This window comes from Biomphalaria glabrata, chromosome 1, assembly GCF_947242115.1.
Source record: "Biomphalaria glabrata chromosome 1, xgBioGlab47.1, whole genome shotgun sequence".
NCBI classification, from domain to species: Eukaryota; Metazoa; Mollusca; class Gastropoda; family Planorbidae; genus Biomphalaria; species Biomphalaria glabrata.
In genome coordinates, this window is record NC_074711.1 from 86,405,339 (window position 1) to 86,420,891 (window position 15,553).

At 32.1% G+C, this 15,553-nt stretch overlaps 1 protein-coding gene across 2 annotated transcripts; it reads right to left on the reverse strand.

Moving 5' to 3' along the window:
• Positions 1–1,662: 1,662 nt before the first annotated feature.
• LOC106067580 (PMS1 protein homolog 1-like) lies at positions 1,663–15,553 on the reverse strand. Of its 2 annotated transcripts, XM_013226774.2 has the most exons (17): positions 15,362–15,553; positions 14,322–14,481; positions 13,384–13,509; positions 12,336–12,616; positions 11,624–11,746; positions 10,971–11,111; positions 10,332–10,475; positions 9,506–10,192; positions 8,922–9,026; positions 8,247–8,352; positions 7,957–8,047; positions 6,914–6,968; positions 5,115–5,293; positions 4,153–4,341; positions 3,053–3,180; positions 2,575–2,732; positions 1,663–1,917 (listed from the first exon to the last, which is right to left on the reverse strand). In XM_013226774.2, the coding sequence occupies exons 1-17, from the start codon at positions 15,506–15,508 to the stop codon at positions 1,750–1,752; spliced, it is 2,988 nt and encodes a 995-aa protein (XP_013082228.2). In that variant the 5' UTR covers positions 15,509–15,553; the 3' UTR covers positions 1,663–1,749. The 2 variants fall into 2 exon arrangements, with proteins under 2 accessions (XP_013082228.2, XP_055874293.1); XM_056018318.1 differs by lacking the exon at positions 13,384–13,509.

Genomic DNA, 15,553 nt, shown 5'->3' on the forward strand with positions numbered 1-15,553 from the left:
AATAATTTTTTGTTATAATCCAGCTGTTAAAAAATTATTTTGTACAATTCAGATAATTGTAAAGATAGTATTTTGTTGTATTAGCTTCCATAAAACATGGATACAATAATGAGTGTAAGAAATATAAATAATGGTGTTCAAGTTCATTTAAGCGAAATTTGGACTGAAAGCTTGAAGTGTTTGAACCATGTAAACAAATGTAACTGGATGAACTTTTTTTTGTGTGGACCATGCATCTGTCTTGCTTAAGGTGGATTTTAATTTGCATGAAGTGTCACTCTCCAGAAAAATCTAAGCTGGTTAGATGTGGGTTTAAGCCAAGACACAGGAGTTCACTGAATATTTTATCTTAAGAGCGGGAGAAAATATAAATGAAGTATTCTCAAGTTTTTTTGGCCAGTTTAGTTTGTGATTTATTTTTTTTTCTTTTCCCTTTAACTTTAGTACGCTCAGAGCACCTGTGTGTGTGTGTGGAAGGTGGGGGGGAGGAGGGTATATGGAAGAAGCTTTCCGTGCTACCTTTAGGTGCTCAGCTAATGAAACTTAGTTCATGTCAGGACTCAAATCCTTCATGATAGGTAGCCAAGCTGTTTATGGCACTCAGCCACACATCTTAAATACACCATTTTCTACCAGAGAGTTGAAAGACAGGAGATACATGAGATTAAGCTTAAAAAAAAAAAGATTGTTTCATGCCATTTTTGCCTTGTTTTCTTCATATTGTTATTGCCCACTAATTTTCTTTTAAAAAGAAAGCACAAAAATCAAAGTGATTGATTCCAATCAAATGTTAGTACAACTGGCAATGCTCACGATGCTTGCTGTATATACGCAGCACCAACTTTTGTTTCTATGGTAACGCTTCCTCTTATTGTTTTTGTTTTCTTTTTTTGTAAAGTTATAAATTGTTTAAAAAATTAAATTTTTCACAAAATTGACAAGAAATTAAACATTTGAAACTGATTTTATTTTTTTCGCCGACACTGTAATATACCATTACATCTAAGATTCTATTATAAGTTCCATTAGTAGAAATAATAAACCTTTAATCAATGGCCATCTTGGTCAGCATGCAAGTTTCAATAGATTAGAAGACTATCATAAATGTTTTGTTAAAGGACATTTTTTTTTGGATCTAAATTTTAAAGTTTGAGTTTTCTTAATTAAATGTTGAACATTTCTTCATTTTGTCTTGAGTGGAGTGTTGAATATGTTTGGCAGAGGTAACAATTTATTTCAACTAACAATTGAACACAGGCAAATGGTCAACTACGAAATGAGACAATCAAGAGAGTTGACAATCAAGAGAGTTGACGATTCAAGCATTTTATCCGGGAATGAAAGGAATCCGTCGTGTCACTAACCAAATAACTAAGTCCAAAAACTTCTTGATTAATCAAACTTGACTGTCTCCAAAGACACCAACATTTGAACTGTCTTTATTTCATATCTAACTCTAATCTTTGTTTTTATTATTGTCACTGAATAAAACCTAATCCAAAATACACAAAACATTATTAATTGCAACTTTTAACCACCAAATTCCTTATTGTGAACTAGAAAAGCAAAACAAAAAATAAATACTTTTCTTATCCTATGAAACACATAAACCAGTGAATACAAGCAACACATCATTATTTGCTTTGAATAACACTCAAATCTTATCAATTTCTTTGTTTAATGCAACAATGTATTGAAAAAAAAAAAAAAAAAAATTAACATAAAATATATTTAAAAAATGTAATAGGCCTAGTGATAGGTTTCATTATCTGTCAGGTCAATAAGAGTATGAAACACAGGTCTGTGGTGCAAACAGATAAAATTTTCTGAGATATCTTGAACTTTATCTACCATAGCTTGAACATCAGATAGAGACTTATTGGCCATACTCTGTTTTAATATACGAACAGCCTCACCCTTAAAGAAAATATATTATAAAACAACTTTTAATAAAATTTCCATAATGAACAAAAATGCAAATAAAATCTTCGTTAATTGAGGATTAAGTCTTATGAATGTTCTTGTAAAAACTGAGAATTTTCTGAAAAATTAAATTTTAGATCAGCTTTTGTCCAAATAGTTTTTAGGTTTTCTTAACGTTTAAAAGCTTTGATTATCAAGAATTGTATCTTGATGCTAACAAGTTGGATATTTTTTTAAATGATGAAATGTACAGAATAGCATAAAGATAAAGTAAGTTCACTTTCTTTCTGTGATTTATAAATTGTGGGTATCTACAGCCTGAAAGACTAAGGGTCTCCAAGTAATTCAGAAAGATAATCAATGCCAACACCAAGATTTGAACTCCAGAACCTCAAAATTAGCAGACCATTAATTTATCAAAGCCAAACATTTTTTCTAACAAAACAGTATGAATATTTCTTTAAAAAAAAAAAATTTGAGCTTTACTTCAGGACAAGGAAGAGGATACATTTTTCTGTTTGTATCTCAATGGCTGCCTGGTCATGCAGTTTGCATGCTTGACTGTTGTTTAGACTTATTGATGGTCCTCGATTCAAACCCTGCCTGCTCAAATGCCCTGTCCCCATTTGAAAACAAATATTTATGGCCTACCTGTAAATAATACTGCACTTTAATAGGTCGAACATGACCCAACGAGACATTGGGACATTTGTTCAAAGTCTCTAATACTTCATACAAGTCATTCAAACTGTATGCAGGTATCAGGTCACAAAGACCAACTAGTTCAGCATTTAAATTTAACTGGCCATCTGTGAAAATAATAAGAACCAATAATAAACCAATGTCGTATTCTCCCATTTTCTTTTTTGGAAAAAATAGAAAAGATACCATAGTTACAATATAAAACTAATGGTAAGTAAATTTATCTGGAAACATACATAATAAGTCTATTGACTTTTGTGCAAATAATGTTTTATTATTTACTCATCAATCATTTACATAAAAGCATGCAGTGAAAAACTAATGGAGAATAAGAAAATATGTTTACGAAACCAAAACATTTTTATTCTTAGCATAAACAATGTTAATAAAATTAGAATGTGTTTTAAAAAAAAAAGAAAATACTGACCAAAGCAACACCTGACATTGAAACCGTTTGCAACTAAATGCTCATCTGTGATAGAAAAATAAGTGTCCTTTGTCCTGCTGGCATAAGCTAACAGTTTCAGCGTGGACCAGACAGTCTCTGTCATACATCTGTAAAGATATTAGTTTATGGTATACTAATAATACCACAATTAATATTTCCTAAACGATGATGACCAATTCTAACTTGTTTTTAATGTCATATTATCTGTCAAGAAATTTTGTTTGATGGACATAAAATTTCATTTCAGGCTCAATGCATAGCCAAAGTTTCATTTTCTTTGTAGTTTAATTAAAAGTTTAGGCAATAATACAATTCAGTAGATTTATATTTGATACAATTTTGCGGTTGTACCTTACATAATAAACAGTTATTTGAAAAGAAACTGAAAATTATATAATTGTAATGAGTGAGATACTATAATAAAAAAAATTATACTAATTCTGAAAGGAAGCAGGACAGCCTCTTTTCAAATACTTTTTTTTTTCAAATACTTGTACATGTAGTGTATTCCAAAAGTCATTTTTTTTTTCCCTTGCCTCATCTGAGCATTTGTTCAACCAATGAAAAACTCTATCCTATCTTCTGAGCATTTATTCAACCAATGAAAAACTCTATCCTATCTTCTGAGCATTTTTTCAACCAATGAAAAACTCTATCCTAGTGAATCACATATGAAGATTGATTGAAAGGTTGGGTAAACCAAATAATAAAATCTAGTTGAAATATATATTATACCATAATCTTCTTCTTATCTTATCTTATAAAATACAGACGTTACTTCAAAAAAGAAGAAGCGTCATGCATCTAGTCATGCATGTTAACCAATGACTTAAATATATATATTATATATAATGATGTCTGTTTGGCAGGTCTGATTTCAACTTTTGAAACAAAATATATAATACAAAAAAAAAAAAATAATAATAATAATAATACATTTAAAAAGTGTGCTTTATCTTACCCCCACCCCCACCCCCTACCGCCACTCCCACTCCTACAAGATGGTCAGAAGTTGAAAGCCTACATCGGCTGCGCACCTCTTATGTTGTAAGCAAACAAAAAAAATGTTGAAGGCCTACCTTTGGTCCAGAATTAATGGATGTGCACAAGGTTTAGCTTCTAATCTGTAAGTTTCTTTGAGTTTTCTATACAGAAACACCTCACTAAGTCTGTGTACATTCGCAATGCAAATTTGATTTTTGTAGCCACACACCCATGCATCACATGACTGAAGCTGGCCAATCACTGTCAAGGTAGGAAATGTAACACTAGGCAAGATAAAACAATTTTTCAAACATTAGAGACCAGTAACAAGCATCAGGCTTTGGGCTCTTTCACTTTGGAAGTAAATTTTTTTAGTATAAAAATTTGGCAATCAATCATGATATCTTTTAAAAAGTAATTTACTCAAAATATTTACAGCATATAAAAAAAAAAGTTGAATATATATACATATATGCTTTGAAATTAAATTGAATAATCATGTCTGGAAGTTTCATTCAATATAATAATATCCTTACAAAAATTATTATATATGGAACTGGGTAACTTCAAACATGTGATTACGTCTGCGGAAATGAGTGTCTTAAGTTCTAATCCCATCAAAGATTGTGGTTATAACACTTTAAGTCCACCCAGACTGAATAAGTATGGGATAAACTTTTTATTTTTGGATGGGGAGGGGAAATATTCTGAAACAGTAGCCAAAGAAACAGTTTTACTTCACCTGTTTCATAAACATTGAGATTTCACAGGGAACATAAATAAGTTTATATTGCAATAATGTAAAGGTTTCAAGTTCCCTATAGTAAGTTCATACAGCTAGGGAACATAAATAGACGGTTTATATTTCAATGTTAAGATTCCAGGTTCAAAATACTAAGATTATATTAATCTAAAGGTCTTTTTCCCTAGACAATATTTTATTGACATCAACAAATGTGTCAATAAGATTTGGCTAATCTGAAGGTTTCGTTATATGTTACTAATCTCAAGACTTTATTTTAACTATTTCCAATCTCTAAAAATTTTAAATAGTCACCTTTTTTGTCCTGACTGTAAACACAGGGCAGAGTCTCCAGATTGGGAAGGACTTCTTAGAAAATCAATATTGAACTTCACTGTCATTTCCTTTGAGTAAGTTTTTTTCTTCAAAGACTTCTTCAATTTGGCTGCTTGGCTCTGAGCAGCCATTGCAACTACTTGATCTCTGACACTGACCTTTACCAAAAACAACAACAAAAGAAAACATTAAATAACAATCTATTGTTGTAACTCTGTCCCGGACTTCATCTCAGACACTGACCTTTACCAAAAACAACAACAAAAGAAAACATTAAATAACAATCTATTGTTGTAACTCTGTCCTGGACTTCATCTCAGACACTGACCTTTACCAAAACAAACAACAAACACAAAAAACATTTTAAAATACTTTTTAAAAAAAACTTATATTAAGAGTTATTGTATCAATTAGTTTCGATCAGTCATGTGATTAAATTTGTAATAAATATAGACTAACAATAATAAATCTGTACGATTAGAAATATTTGTAACCATTGTTGTTGTTTTTTTTGCACAATTTCATGCTTTTAGCTTTCTCAATGGGCTAGGATCGTATCACTTATCTGGACAAGTTGGGAAAAAGGGGAGGGGGGGGGAGAGGGGTAAGAAGAGGATATCTGAGTGAATGTTACAGTGTTCTTGATCGCTTTAAAAAAAAAAAGTTGAATTTGAACTCGGCTTAAGCCTCCTAATTAACAGGGGAATAGTTCAACTTATACAACCATATCTGTAAAGTTCAATTTCTTTCCCTTGTTTGATGCCGAACAAAATAATTAACTACCAATAGTTAATTAATGAATAGGTTAATTTTTTTTATCAATTCTTGTTTTGTACAACAAATAATCGTGGAAATTTCCACTTGATCCAAGATTGGTTGTGGGAGAAATAACGTGTAAAAACTTTTTACCAGACAGACAGGGTAAGTTGACGTAAACTTTGTAAAAAAAAAAACAACATTTAATAACAATCTGTTGTTGTAGCTTTCTCCTGCACACTGCCATCTCACACAATATTATACACTATTCAACTCAGGACAAGAATGTATTTAGAGAGAGACAGAAGCTATCTTCCACCCAAGAAAGAAGAAGAAAAACAACATAGGAGAATTTAAGAAGGGAAGAGTTTGGCCCACTCCACCGACAGAAACTCAACAGAATTATTGCCAGTGAACATGCCAACATAAGGGCTTTGGCGCTCTTTGTAGGGTTGTCAGGAAGGTTTTCGAAATAATGGAAGGCGTCCCTGTGGTTCCTGTGTTTCAGGATATTCCTGGTGGTTTAAAAAGACCAATGTTTCTGGAACAACCGTAAAGCAACATGGATCTGTGACCCCACAGAAGTGGTAATAGAAGTGACAGTGGACTGTGTAGAGAAGATCTGACGACCAAAACTGCTATTTATGTTTGCTGTGTCCTCGTATCACCTGTAAATAAATGTCATCATCTTTTCAGACTTCTCCTTGTTGAGTAGCCTACCTTAGAGTTATAACCACGTTTAAAAGACAGCAATAACGTATAACAAACACAGTATAATTTTATGGATTTCCTCAAGATGATAAGCAATTTATTACACTTTTCAAATAATGACTATGACACTAGTGATTTAGGGAATGACATATGGGACAACATTTCACAAAATGTAACCAATCAGAGAATGGCGTGAAGGATTTAAGAAGCAAGGAAGGCAATAATTGGAAAAGACTTGATATCTAATAGCAAAAATAGAATTTTAAAATAGCCAAATTGCTATTACAGTAAAATCTGAACAAGTTGCTTACTTTGGCAGTTTTGAGAGGTTTAGAGTTTTTCACAGCTTGAACTACTGATTCAGCTCTGTAGAAACAGGGAATAAAAAAAAAAATTCAAAATGAAAATACATTTTCACAAAAGTACATAAAAGACCTTTTTTCATTGTCATTTATTTCTAGAAATAATACACTAATTCTATTAATATTTATATTTGGGTAGTCTAAAGGCTTCTGCACCAAAGGATTACAAGTTAAAATCCCAGTAAAGGATTTTGAACATCAGAATATTTCCCTGAGTCCAACCAACTCTAATGGGTATCTGACATTACCAGGGGAAAAGTAAATGTCATTGTGCAAGTCATGACACCTTCCTGTCAAAGAAACTAATGAGCTTTACATCGTTGACCACATGATTTTGCACTCGTTTTTTAAACTTTAAAATAGGCCTCAAAATGTTGTATCAACAGTTACAAAAACTCTTTGCTCTTTACTCTGTCAGGCTGTACCAGCACTATCCAACTATAGAACCTGAAAAAAATCAAGGCGTCTGTTTGTAGTCACTCAAGTAGCTTTTCTGAGTGTCGTTTGTGGAATATTGTTTTCAAATGATGAAAGGGTCCTTGTTATCACATCAAATTTTCAATAAGGATCAATAAAGCAGTCCAAGTCTTCGTCAAACCAAATTTGATTTGAAGCTTTCTTTGTCATATCAATGTACATGACATGAACTGTGGAGTATGATTTTCTACTAATTACATTAGGGGCATGTGTAAGCTCTTTTTCAGTGATTGTTTCCACTTCTGGGGTGAAACTCTACAAGGATATATTTCACTAGTCAAAATTTTAAGCTTCCAGAAAGTTGTTCAATTATTTATCTTCTATAAAATTATAAACAAAAACAGCCATGTTATATTTATCCTACAATATATATAAAGCCTACATATAAAAAAAAATGCCCTGGACACTAAAAAAAACAAAGCAGGATTCACAGTTGTGCACGACAAAAGAATCATTCCTGACATGAAAAACAATTATCACAACTATTTAAATTTCAGTTTATATTTTTAAATTACCTTTTATTTGATGCTAGCTTTTGGATGTCTTTTGCTTCGTCATTTTCATTCAAGATTTTATTTTCATGTCTTAATGTTTCCTTCATAGTATCTAGAATAAAATAGTACCCATTGACTTACTATGAAAAAACTATTTAATGTGGGAGCAACTTGGTACAAATAGGCTAAATCAGGAAAATAAAAGTTTCCATTTTTGGCAAATCATGTGCATTTTAAAATAAGTTATTACTTTTACCTAATAATAAATTAATTTTTCCAATTAGTTTGAAAAAAAAAATAAATAAACTCACTGTCATTCCTTTTCTCCAAACAGACATTTTCCATGAATGGGCTTTCATTGGTGACTGAATTCAGACCAAAAATATCATCCAATGTGGTCTGATTAGCATCCAACATCTAAACAAAAAAACATGTATCATTAAATAAAAACAAATTAACAACAGTCTATTCTATTAAGATATGGATATTTTTAGTAGCCATACATCTATTATGAGTTTTTATTTAAAAATTAAAGGTTATTATTTCATATGCATTTATGCAACTTACAATGAGTAAGAGTTACAATTTTACAGCTAGTACTGTCATTACAATTGCACTTAGGAAAATCTCTGCATTCTTTAAATAATTCAAGAATTGTTAGTTCATTGGGATGTGTGGATGAGTGACGTATATAAACTGCTTGACTAATTGATGGGAGTTTTTAATAGGAGTTTTGAGTTAACCTGACTTGTGATTGCTGAGTACCTAAAGGCAGCAGGGAAACCTTCTCCCAAGCTTCCCTACCCCAGATGCCATCAAGAGATTCTACCAGTGCAAACTGAGTATGCCATAAGACTAGGAGCATGTAAGCTTCACTATACAAAAGTTAAAAGAAAATAAATACATATAAATAAATAAATAAATATAAATATATAATACATTTTTAAAGCGTTTTTTTTTTAAAGCTGATTTTTTAAAGTTCTTACAAGTGAAGTTCTTTTACGTTTCGCTGGGCAATCTACATTTTGGTCAGCATCAAGTGAATGTTTCCCAAAACTGTGACTAGATGTACTCGCTAACAGCTGCACTGGCTAGAAAGAATGAAAGATTTCATTATAACAAAGACAGGTTTCAAATCCTTGGCTTAAGAGAGAATTAATGATTGAATTAAAACTGGTTTCAAATCCTTGCATTAAGAGAGAATCAATTCTTGATTGAAAGAAAAACATTTCAATGTTGTAAGAGCACTAAAACTATTCCTTTAGATAAATGTCACTTTTAAAAATCTAAAATGATTTTTGTTTACAGTACAACAAGTTTATGTAAACAAAAGATTGAGTCTGAGCAATAAAAAAGAAGCAAGATAGGAGAATTTAACATTTGACACAATCTCAACTACATATTAATGTTCTACTGTTTATTTCATGAGATACGTAAGGTACTTATAGATAGATGGGTCTCAAAAAACAATTTTATACATGTTGAATATATTTAGCAATGAATAAAAACCACAACTATAGTAACAGTTTAGATGAGCTGTGACTGAGAAATGAGATATTAATAGACTTACTTGAACTAAATTGTTACCAGAATCCACTAAACAGTCTCCTCTGCTCCAGATGCTGGCTTTGTTTGCCACTTCTGCTGTTGACAGGCTGCTCACTTCTGCTGTTGATAGGCTGCTCACTTCTGCTGTTGATAGGCTGCTGTCTGTTGACAAGTCTGTGTTCGTTTTAGTTTCTGCTAGGTCTAGGTCAATCACATCAGAACTGTGCAAAAATGTCAAATCTTCTTGATGTGAGCTTGTACAAGGTGCATCTTTGAAGACTGTATCTTTTTTGTTAGAGAAAACAGAAGCACACCCAGTTTCAGAAGTTTCAATGTTACATACTCCTGTCTCCTTTCCATCTACAGAGCTTGTTGTCAAAGGAATTAAACTGTCATTATATGTTCTGCTGTTATTTGATAGTGAAGGATAATCACCTACGATTGATCCAATATGTTCAATTTGACTTGCAGAATTAGTATGATATTTACTATTATTATTCCTGCTTTCATGATCTGAGTGTTCAACTAACAACAGATCTCCTTCAATATCAAATAAGCCAGTAGTATCCGGTTCTTCAGCGGCTGTCACATTAGCAGATTTTTTCTTGTTATTCTCGGACAACATATCTTTGTCAGGGAATTTTGTATGATGATTCATTTCTTTCTTGATGCTGGCAAGTTCACCAGGAACCACAAGAGCTGCAAAATTCTCAAAGAAAAACATAAACAGGTTAGATCTTCAAAGTTGGCAAGTAAACAAAAATTTATTTAAAAAATTATTTTTTTTATTGTAAGATATCTTGACAAGTGCTTTGATTACTAGTTATAATGAAAGGTACAGAGATTACCTTTCCTTTAGATAACTGACCAGAGTGGTCAGTGTGATTGTGTTGAGACAAGTCATCACTTGAAGTGTAGTGCCACGATGGAACATGATCCAGTGGACCATATATTTCTAAAAGTATTTCTTCTAAACAAACTTGCACTGCTTTCTAAGATATAAAAATAATTCATAAGCTTTTCTACAGCATTAAGATTATTCATGAGCTTCTTTCTAAGACATAAAGATTATTCATGAACTTCTTTCTAAAACATAAAGATTATTCATGAACTTCTTTCTAAGACATAAAGATAATTCATGAACTTCTTTCTAAGACATAAAGATAACTCATGATAACATTAAATTAATTCTAAAACAACAACTAAATTAAAATAATTAAAATAATTCATAAGCTTTTCTACAGCATTAAGATTATTCATGAGCTTCTTTCTAAGACATAAAGATTATTCATGAACTTCTTTCTAAAACATAAAGATTATTCATGAACTTCTTTCTAAGACATAAAGATAATTCATGAACTTCTTTCTAAGACATAAAGATAACTCATGATAACATTAAATTAATTCTAAAACAACAACTAAATTTAAACATTAATTGCTGTTAAGAGTAGGCTGAGATTTTACCTACAGCAGTTTTCAACACTTACCATGTTTTGTATAAACACTGTGGTTTTATTGGGCTCAACATTAACATCGACATCTGATGGAGGCACACTAATCTCAACAAAACAAACAGGGTAGCGAGTCATGCCACAGGGATGGCAATTATTGTAATACTGTTTGAGAACCTGCACGTACAGATAGGAACATAATTATATAAGGTGTTTAATTAGACAACAAAAACAACTCAACATGAGAAGTTATTTTTTTTTATCTAATGAAAATGGCATTTAAAAATAAATGGCACAAGATTTAAACATAATTGTTCACACATTATTTTAAACTTGTTATGACAGGAAAGCTGCTTAACTTTAAAATTTTTTAATTGTGAGATCTTCTAGGGTAGATTTACAAATGCTTGCTTATATGTGCATTATAAATATATGTTTTTATCCACTTTTTCTGGCAGAGCCCTAGTGCTACATCCTGACAGAGCCCGTAACACTGATGTCCCCAAACTGTATAATACATCAGCTGAGTGGAGAGAAGTAAACTGCTTTGTGGGCGAGATCATTCCAATCATATATAATCCTCAAACATTCATCTCATTTCTACGACTTAAAGAGGCCATAATACTACACTAAAAAAAGTTTTACTGCATTAAGATATATAAAATTTGAATCATTATTGTCAGGCTTACTTTAATAAGTTCCTTGACTATTACTGGGCGTCTGTTAACTGCAAGAATTGTTCTCTCTGCTGATGACCGAGACATGACCTTAGTGTCTGAGCCTGGCTTAGGCAAATAGACTGAGACATGGATCTAAAAAACAAAAGTCAAATAGGTAAGGATATATTTTTGGTTTTCAAACCTAAATATATGTTCTTTAAATCATTGTGTCTCCTAAGATTATGGCTTTATCAGTTTTGTTCAGTAAACAATTTCTCTGAAAGTATTAAGGAAACAGGAGGACATCAATGCTATTTTTGAGAGAACAAAGAATCTGCTAAATTCTATCATTCCAACTGAGAATATACATGATCAAGGAAAACAAAACTTTTACAAACAAAGAAAATTAATCATCTTTTTTAGACATTCTGGTGGCACTGTGGCTGTGGTAAAGCGCTTGGCTTCTAAACCAGAGGGTTCAGGGTTCGAATCTTGTTGAAGACTGGGATTTTTAATTTTGGAATCTTTAGGGCAGCTCTGAGTCTACCCAACTGACATTATTTAGAGAAAAGTAAAGCCAGTTGGTCGTTATGCTGGCCACATGACATCTTTATTAACTGAAGGCCACATAAAACAGAAAACCTTTACATCATCTGCCCTATAGACTACATGTCCTGAAAGGGGAACTTTACTTTTTTTTTTCTTTTTTTTTTAGACATTCGAACATCATTCATTGGCTTACCTTCAATTCATCCACTGTTTTTTCTTTAAACAGCAGCTGGCTAGCTATTGGTCGACTCAGAACACAATTAAGTGCATCCTTAAGACTGCTAGATGGCAGCTTCTGCCATATCATCTCTCTGTCATGTTTAAATGTAATTCGGAGTGATGGCTTGATTAGGGCAAAAGCCATTAAAAAATCCTCAATTTTATTCAGGTCATCCTTTTTCCTCTGTGAGCTGGCATAATACTGTTTGCGTACAGGCAAATTATGAAAGAGTCTACATGCTGTGATGATTGTGCCTGTAAAAAGCATGTAAGCACCATATCAATACAGCAGATTAATATTTTATCTAAAATCACTGTAACATAAATGAGTTTTTAAATTTCATCCTCAATGGAGAAACAAATTTTATAATTGACATCATACTGAATCTGAGTAGTGTTTCATTAGCCCACAATAACCTGATAGCCCTCCTCATGAAGTGTCAAGAAGTATAATGTGGACTACTTGAATAGCATGGACAAAAAGTATAGAAAAACAAAGTTTAAAAATTCTATTGGTGTATTCAAACTTCAACTTCGTTTAGCTCTTTAATGCTTCAATTTCATTAAAATAATTAATGCTATCTTTAATCTCTTCTAGTTTTTATATTAGTTGTTTGCTGTTGTTTTTTTAACAAAGAATCTTGCTTTTTTTTTTTTAAATGAGAATCTTGTTTGCTTTCTTTTCAAACAAAAAAGTTTGCTTTTTTTTTTTCCAAATAAAGAATTTTGTTTTTTTTTAAACAGAGAATCTTGTTAAAAGTGAATTCAAAAATGTTTAAAGGTGCTGTTTGGAAAAGAAACCTGGTTTTACTTTTCTTAATGGACAACCACATCCTGGGAGACTAAGAAACTTCATTCAATTAGGATTCAGACCCAACAGTTACACTTGCCATACAGTGAAACTACAATTACCAGATTTAAAAAAAAATAAAAAAATAAAAAATAATAATGTATGTGTGTTTTTGTGATATATGAAAAAAAAACATTAAAATGAATACATGTGTAGCTTATGTGATGCATACCTCGCCCAATGTGGGAAGGTTTTGACTCTGTCACATTCCCTTGATGGTCAATGGAGTAAGTTTGACTTATGTTGTCATTATCAGTTTTGGTGGTCACTTTCATCTCTGAGACTTCACATAAAGATGCTGACATGAAATAAATTTTTAAAAAAATCAAGATGCTGGATATATATCCTCAAAATGCTGGATTTTTTTAAAATGTCCTTCAAAAACACTTTGATTGGGATCCGCAAGGAAAAAGGAAAATGGGCAGACTCAAGCAAACCTAGAAGAGGCCAGTCACCAGTGAAGCTAAGAATACTGGAATGACATGGGAGCAGATGAAGAAAATCAAACATCGAAATCAAGCAGTGCCATTGAAGCAGATCATATAAGTTATCATCTAACCCACTGTTCTCAAGAGATCATCAGGTGATGGCTTGGAATCATCACACTCCACAGGCTTTAACATGACATTATTGAACAGAGTAAGACTGTTAAATAGGCTTTTCATTCTCCATGTCAAGATGCTCATTAATATTCTATAAAAAATTATTACTTTTAGGCTATTAGCTTTTATTTATTAAATAAACATGCCCCCCAGGACAGTCCTTCAGAAATGTTCTACCCCAAACCTCCTACACGACATCAGGACATGTGTTCAGGTTTTAAACTTAGGGGCCATTGTAACAAACATCTGAAGTAAATTAATACCAAACAGCAAGGGAGACTATCAGTGTAATATTACTTTAAACACTTTCCCTCCTTGTTTTAGTTTCAAATCCTTCAAGGCATTTGAGGATGTGGATGAAATATTAAAGCTGGAAGACTAAAAGAATACTTTGTATTTGCCACCCAACTGTAAAACTCAAGTTTAAAGAAAGGACTCATTATCCCCCCCCCCCCCCTTTTTCCATTATTTTTTTTTTAATAATTGAAAGCACAATAATTTTTGTTACCTAACGCTTCTCCTCTGAAGCCATATGTTTGAAGAGTTTTCAAGTCATCTGTGCTATTAATCTTTGAAGTACAGTGTCTTTTTGCTAGAAAAGGGACATCAACTGAGCAAATTCCACTTCCGTTATCACAGACTTCTATTTTATCCAATCCATAATTCTCCTTAGAAAGAATTTGTTTTTTAAAGTTTTCTTAGCATCAATAAAAGGTATGGACAATTAAAAGAAATTAATACCTTAGCTCTGTATCTAAATCATCTGGTATTAGATCCATCAAAAATTCTGATGATGCAGTGTATTTTACTTCCTATCCTTTTACTTGTGGAAAATCTTAACAGCACTCATGAGAAAGAATTGTGTTACGCCAAAAAAAAAAAACGTTTTCTTTTTTTTTTTTATAAAATATGAAAGAAAAAAGTTAACACTTTCACTTTTAATATATATCTAACATACTGACTAATATTTTCTAAAGTGTTTAAAATATTCAGGTAAAGTAAGACAAGTAGATAGGGACTAAAAGAATATAGCAGGGCACATTCCCATCTATATAGAATAGTTAAAATTAAAATGCTTTATGAATAGTTAGAAAAATAATCCAGACATTAACAAGATAACAAGATCTAAGGTAGATCTAGATCTCTGTCTCTAGACCTAGTGGGTAGTTTTGACAGTTTAGTAAATTTAGTTGTAGACTGAGGATTGAAATTGAGGCTATGTTTTGTAAAAATGTTTTATATGTTTCGGATGTTCCTTCAGAGTTGAAGATAATTACTTCCTAGTCCAAACCTCCCGCAGGACGACGGGGGATGGGAGCGGGCAGGGTTTGAACCCGGGACCATCGATGAATCTGAACGACAGTCCAGCGTGCAAACCGCACGACCAAGCAGCCATCCTGTATATTGCCTATACTATTGCCATTGGGAGTATAATAATGAGTATTCATGTATTGTCTTACTAAACTGACTAATAGTAAAGTCTAAAACTAAAAACAGTAATCTAGGTACTAGGGTAGATCTAGAATCTAGAAGAATAATTATTTTTACTAGTTTTATGTCTAAAGATGTTGTTCCAGCATCCACGGAGTTTTCAACCAATTCTTTTATAACACTGTAAACACTAACTATAACCTGACTGCTGCCAATTAACGTTATAGTGGACTTAGGTAACAATTGCAAAGGTTTATTCGCCATATCTTTTGCTTGACGATTCAAAAAGTAAACACAACAAAGAATTTT